The sequence below is a fragment of the Engystomops pustulosus genome, chromosome 5 (genome assembly GCF_040894005.1).
Source record: "Engystomops pustulosus chromosome 5, aEngPut4.maternal, whole genome shotgun sequence".
NCBI classification, from domain to species: domain Eukaryota; kingdom Metazoa; phylum Chordata; class Amphibia; order Anura; family Leptodactylidae; genus Engystomops; species Engystomops pustulosus.
In genome coordinates, this window is record NC_092415.1 from 4,306,369 (window position 1) to 4,319,616 (window position 13,248).

The window sequence follows — 13,248 nt, forward strand, 5'->3', positions numbered from 1 at the left end:
TCACCTTCCTGATGGCGTGCACCCCGTACCAGGACACCGCGCTCCTGACATGTTATCACCTTCCTGATGGGGTGCACCCCGTACCAGGACACCGCGCTCCTGACATGTTATCACCTCCCTGATGGCGTGCACCCCGTACCAGGACACCGCGCTCCTCACATGTTATCACCTTCCTGATGGCGTGCACCCCGTACCAGGACACCGCGCTCCTCACATGTTATCACCTCCCTGATGGCGTGCACCCCGTACCAGGACACCGCGCTCCTGACATGTTATCACCTTCCTGATGGCGTGTACCCCGTACCAGGACACCGCGCTCCTCACATGTTATCACCTCCCTGATGGCGTGCACCCCGTACCAGGACACCGCGCTCCTGACATGTTATCACCTTCCTGATGGCGTGTACCCCGTACCAGGACACCGCGCTCCTCACATGTTATCACCTCCCTGATGGCGTGCACCCCGTACCAGGACACCGCGCTCCTGACATGTTATCACCCTCCTGATGGTGTGTACCCCGTACCAGGACACCGCGCTCCTCACATGTTATCACCTCCCTGATGGCGTGCACCCCGTACCAGGACACCGCGCTCCTGACATGTTATCACCTTCCTGATGGCGTGTACCCCGTACCAGGACACCGCGCTCCTCACATGTTATCACCTCCCTGATGGCGTGCACCCCGTACCAGGACACCGCGCTCCTGACATGTTATCACCTCCCTGATGGCGTGCACCCCGTACCAGGACACCGCGCTCCTGACATGTTATCACCTTCCTGATGGCGCGCACCCCATACCAGGACACCGCGCTCCTGACATGTTATCACCTCCCTGATGGCGTGCACCCCGTACCAGGACACCGCGCTCCTGACATGTTATCACCTCCCTGATGGCGTGCACCCCGTACCAGGACACCGCGCTCCTGACATGTTATCACCTTCCTGATGGGGTGCACCCCGTACCAGGACACCGCGCTCCTGACATGTTATCACCTCCCTGATGGCGTGCACCCCGTACCAGGACACCGCGCTCCTCACATGTTATCACCTCCCTGATGGCGTGCACCCCGTACCAGGACACCGCGCTCCTCACATGTTATCACCTCCCTGATGGCGTGCACCCCGTACCAGGACACCGCGCTCCTCACATGTTATCACCTCCCTGATGGCGTGCACCCTGTACCAGGACACCGCGCTCCTCACATGTTATCACCTTCCTGATGGCGTGTACCCCGTACCAGGACACCGCGCTCCTCACATGTTATCACCTTCCTGATGGCGTGCACCCCATACCAGGACACCGCGCTCCTCACATGTTATCACCTTCCTGATGGCGTGCACCCTGTACCAGTACACTGTGCTCCTGACATGCTATTACCTTCCTGATGGCGTGCACCCCGTACCAGGACACCGCGCTCCTGACATGTTATTACCTTACTGATGGCGTGTACCCCGTACCAGGACACCGCGCTCCTCACATGTTATTACCTTCCTGATGGCGTGTACCCCGTACCAGGACACCGCGCTCCTCACATGTTATCACCCTCCTGATGGTGTGTACCCCGTACCAGGACACCGCGCTCCTGACATGTTATCACCTCCCTGATGGCGTGCACCCCGTACCAGGACACCGCGCTCCTGACATGTTATCACCTTCCTGATGGGGTGCACCCCGTACCAGGACACCGCGCTCCTGACATGTTATCACCTCCCTGATGGCGTGCACCCCGTACCAGGACACCGCGCTCCTCACATGTTATCACCTTCCTGATGGCATGCACCCCGTACCAGGACACCACACTCCTCACATGTTATCACCTTCCTGATGGCGTGCACCCCATACCAGGACACCGCGCTCCTCACATGTTATCACCTTCCTGATGGCGTGTACCCCGTACCAGGACACCGCGCTCCTCACATGTTATCACCTTCCTGATGGCGTGCACCCCGTACCAGGACACCGCGCTCCTGACATGTTATCACCTTCCTGATGGGGTGCACCCCGTACCAGGACACCGCGCTCCTGACATGTTATCACCTCCCTGATGGCGTGCACCCCGTACCAGGACACTGCGCTCCTCACATGTTATCACCTTCCTGATGGCGTGCACCCCGTACCAGGACACCGCACTCCTCACATGTTATCACCCTCCTGATGGTGTGTACCCCGTACCAGGACACCGCGCTCCTGACATGCGCTGTCACTCTCTTAATGGGATCACCCACCGTCCAGACACTCAGGAATGGTCCTATCTGCTGCCTGAACAGACGCACCCACTGCTTTACCTCATTGCTACCTACAAAGGAAAAATTCTTATACAAGAAAAGCAAATTAAAGAAGAGCTCCGGACACAACATCCCCAGACCCCCATCCCTGCGGGGCAGGTAGGTGACGTTCCTTCTCCCAATGTTCATTCTATTCCCCCAAAGTAAATGGAAGAAAGCATTAGTGAGCCTCGGGAGCAAACTATCTGGAAGTGGAAACACCACGCTCACATAGACAAACAATGGCAGCAGGAACCTCTTCAAAAGGACAATCCTGTCGTGGTACGAGAGCTTCCACATCAGCCATCGCTTCACCTTATCCTCACACAAGATCAACTTCTCCACCCAGTTGTCTTTTCCTTCCTCATCTCCTCCAAACACAACACTCAGGATCTTAATCTTTCCCAGAACTATATTAAAGGGGACCTGGAAAGCGTCGCTCTCCTCCCCGATCAACAAGGCCTCACGCTTCTCCATATTTACCGCTGAATTAGACACCTGTTCATACATTGCTATTTCCTGCTGTAACGCCTCACAACTCTGCCGAGACGGGATGAAGAGCGTAACGTCATCAGCGTAAGCACAAAGCTTCACCTCCTCCCGGCAGGGGACCGAGAGGACGGCCCTGCTGCACTCCACACAAGACTCGAAAAGGATCTGCAAAATGACCATTGACCAGCGGCCTAGTGACCGCATCCTTATACAGAATGTGCATCCACTCCACAAACACAGGCGGGATCCCATAAGCCAACAAGACCTGGTACAAGTATGTGTGATGGACCCTATCAAAGGCTTTCCTCTGATCCAACCCCACTATGTATGTGCCCACCCTCCGAGACTTACTGTACGCCATGATCTCTCTAACCAACAACAAACAATCCTCTATAGAGCGGCCTCTCACCCCGCACCTCTGATTCATCATTACAAGATCCTATGCAACTTCACTCAACCTATAATAGAGAATTTTTGCCAAAATTTTATAATCTGTGTTTAATAAAGACAATGGGCGCCAGTTTTTTAAGTCTCTTAAATCTCCCTTCTTGGCCAACAAGACCAAGATGGAACAGGACTGCGATTCTGACAACCTCCTAGAAGAGAAGATATCATTGTACACCCTCACCAGATCCGGACTCAACAGATCCTTAAACTCCTTATAGAACTCACCTGTCAGTCACAGCCTGTATATCATGCATGAAAGGTAGTCACAGCCCCCACCCCCTGCCTATATATCTTGTATGAGAGGTAGTCACAGCTCCTCCCCCTGCTGGCATAGACACAGAGTATAATAATGTGTCACATCCTGGTTGTCTTGATGTATGAAGATGTGCTGGGTCTCCTACACACATATAGGGGAACACCCTGTATCCTTCAATCCTCCATACTTACATTTGTGATTATTGGGGGTTGTAGTTACTTTGGATTATACAGAGACTTATTATATAAATCTCCTTTCCCAGGAGGAATCGCGCATGGGCAGTAATTTCAATGAGAACAGTCTCCTAATGACCATCATCACCCTCCTCGCCGCTGGGACTGAGACCACAAGCGCCACTCTGAATTTCGCCCTAAATTTAATCAGTAATTACCCCGATGTGCAGGGTAAGTAAGTGTGTAATATATAAGAAGATATGTACCTGTGACATCACCAGACAAGACAATCCTGACCTCACTATGACATCACCAGACAAGACAATCCTGACCTCACTATGACATCACCAGACAAGACAATCCTGACCTCACTATGACATCACCAGACAAGACAATCCTGACCTCACTATGACATCACCAGACAAGACAATCCTGACCTCACTATGACATCACCAGACAAGACAATCCTGACCTCACTATGACATCACCAGACAAGACAATCCTGACCTCACTATGACATCACTAGACAAGACAATCCTGACCTCACTATGACATCACCAGACAAGACAATCCTGACCTCACTATGACATCACCAGACAAGACAATCCTGACCTCACTATGACATCGCTGTCCAGGACAATCCTAGACATCAACAAACAAGACAATCCTGCCCTAAACATGACATCACTACCCACGACGATTCTTTCCTTACTGTGACATCACAAGGTGAGCCAAGCCAGTCAATACATACATCAACTATTATAACGTATAGCACCTCCGACCTCAGGCCTGCAATCCCTGACAGTTCATAACATGATGCGAGAAGCTCCTTGTAGACCCCTTCTCCATAATTTGAGCAGCCCCTTGCAGACCCATTCTCCATGATGTGAGCAGTTCCTTGCAGACCCCTTCTCCATGATGTGAGCAGCTCCTTGTAGACCCCTTCTCCATGATGTGAGCAGCTCCTTGTAGACCCCTTCTCCATGATGTGAGCAGCTCCTTGTAGACCCCTTCTCCATGATGTGAGAAGCCCCTTGTAGACCTCTTCTCCATGATGTGAGCAGCACCTTTTAGACCCCTTCTCCATGATGTGAGCAGCTCCTTGTAGATCCCTTCTCCATGATGTGAGCAGCCCCTTGTAGACCTCTTCTCCATGATGTGAGCAGCACCTTGTAGACCCCTTCTCCATGATGTGAGCAGCCCCTTGTAGACCCCTTCTCCATGATGTGAGTAGCCCCTTGTAGACCCCTTCTCCATGATGTGAGTAGCTCCTTGTAGACTCCTTCTCCATGATGTGAGCAGCCCCTTGTAGATCCCTTCTCCATGATGTGAGCAGCTCCCTGTAAACCCCTTCTCCATGATGTGAGCAGCCCCTTGTAGACCTCTTCTCCATGATGTGAGTAGCCCCTTGTAGATCCCTTCTCCATGATGTGAGCAGCTCCCTGTAAACCCCTTCTCCATGATGTGAGCAGCCCCTTGTAGACCTCTTCTCCATGATGTGAGCAGCCCCTTGTAGATCCCTTCTCCATGATGTGAGCAGCTCCCTGTAAACCCCTTCTCCATGATGTGAGCAGCCCCTTGTAGACCTCTTCTCCATGATGTGAGTAGCCCCTTGTAGACCCCTTCTCCATGATGTGAGTAGCTCCTTGTAGACTCCTTCTCCATGATGTGAGCAGCCCCTTGTAGATCCCTTCTCCATGATGTGAGTAGCTCCTTGTAGACCCCTTCTCCATGATGTGAGCAGCCCCTTGTAGACCTCTTCTCCATGATGTGAGCAGCCCCTTGTAGATCCCTTCTCCATGATGTGAGTAGCCCCTTGTAGATCCCTTCTCCATGATGTGAGTAGTTCCTTGCAGACCCCTTCTCCATGATGTGAGCAGCCCCTTGTAGACCTCTTCTCCATGATGTGAGCAGCACCTTGTAGACCCCTTCTCCATGATGTGAGCAGCCCCTTGTAGACCCCTTCTCCATGATGTGAGCAGCCCCTTGTAGACCCCTTCTCCATGATGTGAGCAGCTCCTTGTAGACCCCTTCTCCATGATGTGAGCAGCCCCCTGTAGACCCCTTCTCTATGATGTCACCTGGTTGATGTATATTGACCTCCTCTCATTATTACAGTGAAAGTCCAGCAGGAGATTGATGAGGTGACGGGGTCGCAGCGGTCTCCTGGGATTATGGACAGGGCACAGATGCCTTACACCAACGCCTTTATCCATGAGATGCAGAGAGTCCTGGACCTGGCACCGGTGGCTCACTACCATGCAATGACCAAGGACACTCAGTTTCGAGGATACACCATCCCCAAGGTACAGAACCTGCCTGCACTGACCAGTTTGTATTAATATTTTTTTGGGGAGCCCATGACACCTTCACTCATTATTGGGGCAGAAGACTAATGGACACACACCGTAGGACTGGGGGCCCTCAGCTTTATTCAATATCCTCCCACTGGAGCCTGACCTATTGGCTTGGGGGCAGTTGGACTCCCCTGGTACCTGAGGGGCTGGCTTGAGCATGGCTTAGCGCTTAACTGGGTCATGGTTGCTTGAGCTCCCTTAAAGCTCCTTCAGAGAGCACACAGCCTGGTGAGTTGACATCAGCCGGGGAGGGAGGAACTGTACAGGAGCACAAAGGTGGGGGCTGAGAGCTGAGGAGTGAGCAGCACAGACAAGTCACATGTTGTTTTAAAATGCATCCAAACCAAAGCCCACATCCTGGCATTACACTGAGGATTCTGTCAGGATACAAGGTAAGTTCAAATACACAATTACCTCGGCAGAAGTCTGAAGAGTGGCTCCTGTAGAACGGGGTTTGCTAATCACTTTATCAACAGCCGGCAGGAGAAGAAGGAACTGTGGGAACTGTCGGAGCTGTAGCAGGATCAGATTATGCAGGAACATGTTCCAATGCAGCTGGAGTGTCAACCTGTGAAACAGAAGCTCTCACTGTCTGGAGGTCATCCCCTGCCATGATTGTCTCAGCAGGAATAATGGTGGGGTCTGGGACTGCTGAAAAGGGACACCCACAAGCTGGAGCTGGAATAGCCTGAGGCTCACCTGCAACAGAAGGCATCTCAGCAAAGAAAGGAGGCCGGCACTTCTCTAACCGACCTTCGGTAACTGGGCAGCACTGAGCACCCCCTGATAATGACCACAGGAGCTTTAGGTTTTCCACCAATCCTGACAGGTGGAGTGTAGATTTTCTCCAGTTGTCCTGCTGCACTTGGGGGTACTGTAGAGCTTGCGGTGACAACCTTTGTAGCTGGCAGGGTGTTCTCGCCAATCAGCGCAGGCTTCATAGCAGGAACATCAGAAGCCCTAGTGGGCTTTGGAACAGCCGGGAGGTGACATCTAGAGTCTGTAGTTGGAACTGAAAAAGCAGCTGCAGAGTCATATGTAGGTCCGACAGAGGTCACAGGAACAGAAGATGGAGACAGGCTCTTCTCTGATTGGCCTTCAGCAGTCGGTGGCACTGTGGAGCCCACAGAGGTGATCAGAGGAGTGGGGGTATTAGCCCTAGTTATTGTAGGCATGATGTTGCCAGATGTGTTCACCAGAGATTTAATGGAAGATGCAGACAGGCAGAGGCTTTACCACAGGCAATGGTCCTATTGATGGGGGTAGAACCAGAGCCACAGGCAGATGTGTGAGACCTCCACTTCATGTGCAGGAGCAGAACTTGTCATATCCGAGTATGATGAGGGAAATCTCTTCATGGCATCGCGGATGGGGCGGCTGCAGGAGGAGGTAGGCGATGCTCATCACAGGTCGCAGAACACTTGGAAAGTGAAAGCAGAAAGGAGTGCTTTGACTTTAAAACAGAGCGATAAGTCCAGCAATGTCTGGACATTGGAATAATCAGAGGATTATTCTTTGTTGGGATCCTCCACAGGAACAACAGCAACCTGGATGTCTTCATCGGCAGAAGGCTGGAAACTGAAGACTGGGGTATGTTTGTCTCCAAAAGAGCAGGTGGCTAAAAAAACACCAAGTAGCGGAAGCAGGTACTGTAGGCACAGTCGGATGTCTTCTGGCGCAGCTGTAGCAGGAATACGGGTTGCATCAGCTGGAGCATCACCTGCAGTGGCTGGCATCGGAGGGGGAGTGGGAACAGATGTCCCTGGAACCCAGGTTGGAGCAGGTGTGATCACCAATGTGGTCACCAATGGTAACTCGAACAACAGCAGTCAGGTGATATGCTGGAACCGTGGTGATGGTGACTACAGCTGAAGACTGTACTCCAGCAATGGTGATAGGGGACTCAATGTTCCGGTCGCAGATTGTGCAACATGTCCAGCAGTTCAAATCTTTTCACTGAGCGGCGCAACATGAACACTTCCCAGCCAGTACCATCTTTGAGGATGAAGCCGAATCCGTGGTATTTGTAAAAAAAAGTTAGGATGCTGGAGGAGCGGTTCGCCATCACCCAGCTACTAGTAATTGACTTGCCAGCGAGAAACTCTCCCTTTCTGCTCCTGTATGCCGCCACATCAGGTTCTAAAGCTGCCTGAGATGGAAGGGTGGCTGTGATGGGGGACAGTGAGAGCACCCTCGGGGTCCATGATGGACGGGCTCTGGTCAGCCCGTGGTGTGCCAGGAGGATTGAGGCGACTCTGGTGCCACCATCCGGAGGTTGGGTAGTTGGTTCCAACTGGACTCCAGGACCTAAACTGGGTATCGGTCCGCCATGCAAAAGTAGCTGCCTCCATGGCCACGAGGTGCTGGAAACTTCTCACTATACTGAGGTAGCATGGGAGAGCTTTGCCCCGGTAGTGCTCGGCTTGAGTCCTTCCTGCCAGGATTCGTGCCGTTCGTGCAGAGGGGAGCTCAGCACGTGTAGACTGGTTTCTCCTATTAGTAGATTTTGGAGGGCTGGGAATTTCTGCTGTGTGGCAGCTTTTTTGCAGAGGTTAACACTTTCAATGCTTCAGCACCGCTCCCACGGCACGGCACAGCAAGGCAACACATGTTCACCACCCCTGCCAATGCAAAGGCAGGCCGGTAGTTGCAAATTGCACCCTCTCCAGGTCAGGAGCTGCTAGGGGGAGTCATGAACCCTCTAAGATGTTTCTAGAACTCGGATGTTATGTAATTGCAGCTGTAGATACTGCCGGGCAACAGTTAATTGTGATATGTAGTTATCCAATGATGTTCTTGCAATGCAAACTGAAAGGTGATTGGAGAGGTGCTACCATCTGACCAGGGGAGTATATAGACCCCTGCTGGGCAGAAGCACATGGTTCAGTCTTAGTGGTCTGTTCTTCAGTGAGAACATAAGAGTCTTCAGACAGAACCAGACCTCAAGGTCTGTCTGCCACAGCCAGGATCCTATCCCAGGAACTTCTAGTGCCTCAGGCCTTATTCTGCCACAGATATATGCAACATCCCCCACCGGGGCCCGGCCTTTTCTTGGTGCCTGGAGTCAGCCGGGACCCGCAATACCTGAGTGGCTGGCGGTTGCGGCATAGGCACGCTATTGTCACGGTGCTTGGTATGGGGAACCGGAGGGCTGTCCTACAGCCTTGCAGGTCTCCAGCAGGTGGTGTTGGCAAGAAATGATGAGGGAGAGGCTGCTATAGCGGTTCTCCCTGGGGCAACCCTTTGGGGTCTTATGTATGAGTCCCAGTGTAGTGGACAGGGTGCCCGTGATGGTGACAGCTGTAGTAGCAGGGACCAGACGGAGGTAGACGTTGAACAAAAATAACTTACAGTTCTTTATTGGAACTGACAGGAACAGTAGCAATGTGCCTTGACAGAATGGTAGAATGCTGGAGATGTAGTTGGAGGGAGCCACAGGATGTAGGTCATCAGCCTGGATGCAGAGGGCAGCCTGGGAGATAGCTGTATCCTACCGTAGTAGGATGCTTCAGCTTGTCCTGGATTGCTTCAGATATCACCCTTGAAGGTAGGATGATACCCCTTTCCTCTCACTAACTAGCTATTAGCTCCACTCCTCAGGCAGGGAGCTGGGCTCACCTGCTCTGGTCTGGTGTGCTAGCTGCACTGACTCCTCTGAGTCTCTAATCTGAGAGAGTGAACTCTCTCCTCACACTGCACTCTCTTCTGAGAGAGAACTGACTTCTAGAAGTTTCCTGACCAGAGGTTTTGTTACTCCCACTGGTCAGGTGGTGGCTACTCCTCCAATTACATCTCAGCTCACAGAAACAGAGTGTAACACATGTGATTGGCTGACACATATGACATCACACAATACAATTAACTCCTGCCTTACCAGGCAGGTTCTACCACTGCAGTGCTCATCTGTGTTATCTAGTGTTATGTAGTGACATGCTGTGGGGCTGGTCAGACCCTACACAGGCTGCAAGCAACATGGTGGGACGTATTAGCAACCACTCCTCTGCCTTGCATCGGCAAGGGTGTTGCATATACGTTGGAGAAGACCCTGATAGGTTGTGAGTGCAGTCTCCATATAAACTGGATGGTAGATAGTAGAACTCACTGACATTCATTCCACAGCGTTGCCATTTGCATGAAGGGAGGATGCAATGGATGTGCTTTAGGTTCAGTTTAATAGCTTTACCTTAGAAATGACATGCCATGCGGTCAAAACACATTGCTGCTGCACAGTGAGGAGGAATATCAGGCTGTGTGTAACCTTCCTGCGGACCGGCTCTCCGTGGCTCTTCCAGCTTAAGGATCTGCTGTTTTATCATTTTGGCCGTTGCCTGCTGTTCAATAAAGAACTGTAAGTTGATTTGCACACCGTTGCCTCCGTCTGATCCCTGGATACGGCTGTTACCACCACTGGCTCCCCATCCATTACCCAGGGACCTATCTTACAGACACTCAGGGGCTGCCCCAGGGACAACCAGTACATCAGCCTCTCCCTCCATATTTCTTACACACACCACCTGCTGGAGACCTGCCAGGTTGTAGGACAGCCCTCCGGTCTCCATAACAAGCACCGTGACAATAGCGTGCCCAGGCCACAACCACCAGCCACTCCGGTATTCTGGGCCTGCTGCCTCCAGGCCCCAAGGAGAGAGGCCCGGTGGAGGATGTTGCACATGGCTTGATTAAAGTTAACACTGAAGGGTCAGAGCAGCGCAGAGCAGAGCAACGGCACAGCACATCATAGCAAGTCTTTGCTGGGGTTAACACTATAGGTACTGGAGCAGCGCTCCCACAGCACAACACAGCAGAGTAACACAGTCTGAATACAGTTCAATCACAGTAGGCAGTAATCCGATTAGCAGCAGGGTTGGGCAACACAGTTCAATAAAACACAGTTATTTTATGTCAGTATAAGGCACAGAAGTAAATATCCTGTTTGTGAAGACACTTGCAACATCCCCCACCGGGGCCTAGCCTTTTTGGGCATGTGGACAGCTAGATCCCTTGGTGCCTGAAAGGCTGGCTGAATGTGGCCTAGAACGCGGTCACTGAGTACGTCGGGTAGGTATCCAGCAGGAAGATTGTAAGAAAAGAGAAGGAGATGCTGCGGATGGAGGATAGTTCTCCTGATGTACTGTAGGTGTAGGGATCCCTGGGTGGGTGCTACATGGGGCGCCCTTGTTGTTAGCAGCTTGCGGCAGGGATCACACAGGGATAAGGGATTTCAACCATAAACTCACAGCTCCTTTATTCCAGAACACAGCAACAGCAGAAGACAACAACTTAACTGGTCCAAGGTCAGTGGTTGGATGGTGGTCGGCGCAGGTTGCTCACAGCCCGATAGAGGTAGCTTCAGGCTGGAGATAAATGGCTGCTATAGCATCAGGATTTTAGGCAGGTTCTGGTAGGTGGGTCAGAGCCCTGCAGAGGCCTGATGGTGGCAGGCCATGTGGTGAGGAGTGCTGTGGTGTCAGACCACACTAAGACGTTCTTTCTAGACTGGCCTCAGGAGATACACTGACTAGAACTTTCCAACCCAAGGGTTTAGGTAAACTTCTCTTTGGAGTGGTCAGCGCAGGGGTTATCCAACCAGCACCGTTGTAACATTTCTTCTCAGGGAGATATTATATATCTGCAATTACCATCAATAGACTGTAGATGGCGCACATAGGCGATCAGGCTTTATGGGACACATAACATCTAATAGGAGCAATATTTCATAACCACCGAGCCATTAAAACTCCCCGAGCAGTATTGATAACTGTGGCCTTAGTGGCTTGTTATACTTCCATATTGTGTCTCCTCTTAGACTCTTCATACACGGACACAACCCTGTTAGTGCCTCCTCCTAAACTCATTGATAGAACATGGTTAGACCCCCCCCAAGCCTCCTCCCCTTCATTCAGAGATGGTCGTCACTTCCTTCCTTATATATAATTCTTTTATCATTGTAGGGGACAACAGTGATCCCGTTCCTATCCTCTGTACTGTCTGATCCCACCCAATGGGAGACCCCAGAAGATTTCAACCTTGGACACTTCCTGGATGACGAGGGTCAGTTCCGGATGCGTCCGGCATTCATGCCGTTTTCCGCAGGTGAGTCGGTCACCATGGGGGAGAGGGAGGGTGCCAGGCTGTAATCAGGGCCATATTTAGTGTTGATGCTGCCCTAGGCACTCACAGTGCTTACGCCCCCTATGGGAGCCGCGAGGATAACGCCTCTATCCATAACCCCCAGCCCGTTACTAGAACAGATCAGGGCTGGACCCAGGAGGAGTCTCTCCAATGATCCACTGCTGGCATTAGATAAAGAAGTTTCAGGGCGCATTCACACAAGGCGTTTGCATTTAGTTTAAAAATGCAGTGTGGGGGGGGGGGGTTTCACCAAATTGAATAAGTGAAAGAGGGCGTGGATGTAGCAGAGCTGTGTGTAACCTTTAAGGTGCGGCCTACAAAAGCCTCGGCCCAATCGCATATGTGTGTGAAACACTGGGTTCTGGTTACAGTTCACATGCGTTTCCATAGGCCGAGCCCCCCCCCCCCCGCTAGTGATACATGTGATGGCACCCTGTAGGTTACACACAGCACTGCTACATCCACTCCCTCAAACACACACAGCTGTGCGGCATCTGACGGAATAGATGTAGCAGAGCTGTGCATGTTTCAGAAAATGACTGTCAATGATCTCTATATCCCGGGAACACACATGGCTCAGCTGCATCATGTGCCTCAAACACACAGCGGTGTAAAGCAGTTGTAGAGAAGTAGCAGAGCTGTGAGAGGGAATAGATGTAGCAGGGCTTTGTGTGTTTTAGGGAATGGATGTAACATACATCCATGTCCTTACCCCTTACAGGAATCTTTTTTTGTTTTTGCATTTGTTTTTTACTCCCCTCATTCCAAAAGCAACAACTTTTTTTATTTTTCTGTTAACCCCTTAAGGACGCATCGTTTTTTCGAAATTTTTTCGCTCTCGCCCTTCAAAAATCCCAAACTTTTTAATTTTCCCATGCTCAGAGATGTGTGAGGCCTTAATTTCTGTTACTTCTCAGTGACATTATTTATTATTTCATGCCGTGTACTGGGAAGCGGAAAAAAAAATCCAAATGTGGTGAAATTGGCCAAAAAAACGCATTTGCGTCACTTTCTTGTGGGCTCAGTTTTTACGACTTTCACTTTGCGCTCCCATTGATACGTTTGCTTCTTTCTTCGGTTTGGTACGATCATGGTGATACCAAATTTAGTGTAATAGTGGCGTTT

At 51.4% G+C, this 13,248-nt stretch overlaps 1 protein-coding gene across 3 annotated transcripts in view; it reads left to right on the forward strand.

The window, feature by feature from the left end:
* Positions 1-13,248, forward strand: part of LOC140132371 (cytochrome P450 2C8-like) — a 51,697-nt gene that overhangs the window by 36,728 nt on the left and 1,721 nt on the right. For all 3 annotated transcript variants that reach the window (XM_072151058.1, XM_072151059.1, XM_072151057.1), the window contains 3 exons: positions 3,724-3,865; positions 5,753-5,940; positions 11,943-12,084. In XM_072151058.1, coding sequence (XP_072007159.1) covers positions 3,724-3,865; positions 5,753-5,940; positions 11,943-12,084 — 472 coding nt within the window. The remainder of the gene's footprint in view (positions 1-3,723; positions 3,866-5,752; positions 5,941-11,942; positions 12,085-13,248) is intronic.